The sequence below is a fragment of the Lactuca serriola genome, chromosome 1, assembly GCF_051521515.1.
Source record: "Lactuca serriola cultivar US96UC23 chromosome 1, Lser_US96UC23_V15, whole genome shotgun sequence".
Classification (NCBI taxonomy): domain Eukaryota; kingdom Viridiplantae; phylum Streptophyta; class Magnoliopsida; order Asterales; family Asteraceae; genus Lactuca; species Lactuca serriola.
The window spans coordinates 191,004,507-191,007,485 of NC_136408.1; the positions used below are offsets into that span (position 1 = coordinate 191,004,507).

Below are 2,979 nucleotides of genomic sequence, written 5' to 3' on the forward strand. Positions count from 1 at the left end.
ATAGTATGTTCTTTATGTTATCGTGCATTGTATCTACCTCCCTGTTTCTCTTTATAGTCTGTTCTCTATGTTATCGTACATTGTATCTACCTCCTTGTTTCTCTTTATAGTATGTTCTAGTATCTAGTATGATCTTACTCCTAAACTATACCTATTATAGTTTACTAGTATGTTTACTTGAACTGTTACTGAAAAGATTCATTTATCTACTAAGTTATGATTGTACTTTAAAAACGGAGTTTTATAAACTATAAAGTACCATAACTTAAAAAGAGTTTTTGAAATGTTTTGATCACTTATAAAAACATAAGCAACCTTTGAAAGATGTTTATATCAAACATTTACACAATTATTAATTGTGTTCAACTTGTATTCCCTCCTTAAAAGCATTTAAAACAGTTTAAAAGATTGATTATAGGGGTATAAACTCACCTTATGTGGGTGATTCAAACGAATATGCGCGTAAGGATGAAAAGTTCCAGAAATGAAGTCTCGAGACACAAACGAGTCCTAAATGACATATATTGGCATGAATATCGTGTTTAGAAGCAACCACGTGCAAGGAAACACCTTTAGGGACTAGGAAACACTTGGACCAAGTGTTAGAATCATATGTGATTCATCTAAGGGTAGTGTACGACCACAATAAGGAGTGTGCGGCCATAGGTGTGCAGCCATGGAGTGTACGGCCGTACACTCATGGTAACAAGTGCACAAAAGTTTGCTTGGATGATAGGGAAGCTTGTGGGACTATTACTCATCAAGTATTGAAGCTAGAATTGTATTTTGGAGGCCCTTTAGGGGTGTTTTGAGGGGTGTACGGTCACACATGGGTGTACGGCCATACACTCCTTTGGATATTGAGTTCTGGCTGTTTTTAGGGTGTTAATCAAGTGTTTCCTAACATGTACTAAGCATAGGTAAAGAGTACTTACGATTTGGAGGCTCAAAAGAGTTCACAATCACCAAGAACAAGTGTGTTACTAGGTTAAGAAGGATAACAACAAATCAAAACGGAAGAAGGGCTTACATTCTTGAAGATCGGGGTGAAAAGTTGGATGATAGTTGAGAGAAAACTCGAGTTCTTGACTTGGAAACTGAAGAAATGACTTAGGAATGAAGGGATATCACACTTATGGAGGGGGTGTACGGCCAACATGGGTGTACGGCCGCACACTCATGTATACGGCCATACACTCCCTCTAATGGAGTGTTCGGCTCGATTTCAACACGAAGACCTTACGCAACTCAAACCTATACCAAATGCTTGAATGTACTGAGCTTTGATCCCTTAAACAGACTCTAAACGATGCTAACTGATAACAAAAATGGGTCTGACACTCGATTGAGTTGAATAGCTGGACTTTACAAGGCAAAAAATTTCGGGTTGTCACAGAAACTGTTTGGTAACAATAGAACGGGACAGAACAAGATGTAAAAATGACCATACTACCCTTTTGCAAAAAATATTCATAATAACTCTATTTAACATACATAACTTCAAAATAGACATTTTTTATTAAAAAAAAATATTAAAATTCTCATAGAAACAAGTTTTAATACCAAATAATCAAAATTGTTTCAAAATTAACAAAGTTCTAAACCAAAATGGTTTCCAAAATACTTTATTTTAAATAAAAAAAATAAGATACTTTAGTTATCATCTTCCAATATAGCCTTCGCAAAAAGTGGTTTGGTAGCTGCGTCCAAATTATTCCACATCGGTAACAAATTCAGGTTTTTTGTAAACTTCAAACAAACTCGCATGAATTTTGAAGAAGACAACTCCATGGTCTTTAACTCTTCATGTATGGTTTTTAACTCTGTGAGGTTATTATTAGAGGACGTAATAGCCCTAGTCATTTTCTGGATTTTCTCGGATACAGTAGCTAACCCCATTTGAATTACATGTGTTACTTCTTCAGATGCCGCTTTTCTTTATTTATTTCGCGTCGAATCTTTGGGATTTGGATTGGAGGAAGTTGCGGTGTTTTGAGGATTAGAATTAGACAATGGAAAACTTTCTCCTTCTTCATTATCAATATTTTGATTTTCTATCAAATCAGCCGCCGATTCAACCATACCACCTGTAGCTCGATCTTTACTAAAAACATTTGCTAGTCGCTCGTATGCAGGGAATGGTTTGTTCGCGACATAGTTTTTGTTTGGATGTTTCTAGTAAAACAAACAAAGTTACAATTAAAACCATATATTTAATACTTAGATATGCATACAAATAATATATATATATATATATATATATATATATATATATATATATATATATATATATATATATATATATATATTCACTAACCTTTAGATATTCCTTTAATATCTCAGGAGAATCAACTACTACACATTTGCGAGCATCATCCCAACCAAACCCACTTGTATTTTTCATATCATATACAACATAAAAATTATATTTTAAACGTTTGATTTTGTTTTGGACATGTTTTGTTGTTATATTAATACCCACGACTTTTTCCCGCAACTTTAGAACGACTTGATCATAGGTTCCTGGCCAAAAGCTTCCATTATCACCTCTACCACCAATAACAACAATGTCTTGAAGGATGGTAATCAACGCATCCTCTTCTTCTTGAGTCCATTGACACCTATCTGCCATGATCTGTTACCTGCTTTTGACATATTATACATAACAAAGGTAAATAGAAAAAAAATGAAAAATATTAAAATGATTCGTCCACTTAGTTAAAATTAATACAAAAAACATATACAAAATTCAAATTGGTTGACGTTCATAATAATTAAAAATAACAAACTTAAAAATAAAAGTTCTAACATTCAAAAACAATCTACTAGGATTTAGTTGACATCCAAGAATCAAAAATTTCTTCAACTAAGTCATCCCTCCATTGAGTCCATTCACTACTTGATTCAACCACATCCACAATTTGAAATTGATTTGGTTGCTCTTCCCCGATAGACATATGTTCGACATCGGTAGGCGTG

General features: G+C 33.8%; 1 protein-coding gene across 1 annotated transcript; it reads right to left on the bottom strand.

Annotated features, from left to right (window-relative positions):
* Nucleotides 1-1,938: 1,938 nt before the first annotated feature.
* LOC145064694 (uncharacterized) lies at nt 1,939-2,632 on the bottom strand. The gene is made up of 2 exons (XM_079012095.1): nt 2,318-2,632; nt 1,939-2,175 (listed from the first exon to the last, which is right to left on the bottom strand). The coding sequence occupies exons 1-2, from the start codon at nt 2,630-2,632 to the stop codon at nt 1,939-1,941; spliced, it is 552 nt and encodes a 183-aa protein (XP_078868221.1).
* Between the last annotated feature and the right edge of the window lie 347 nt (nt 2,633-2,979).

What these genes read in the sequence shown, in the direction of transcription:
- LOC145064694 (XM_079012095.1), bottom strand. Translation starts at nt 2,632, where the DNA reads ATGGCAGATAGGTGTCAATGGACTCAAGAAGAAGAGGATGCGTTGATT. An exon ending in TATTAAAGGAATATCTAAAG is followed by an intron (nt 2,176 to 2,317) that starts GTTAGTGAATAT and finishes TTGTTTTACTAG; the next exon opens with AAACATCCAAACAAAAACTA.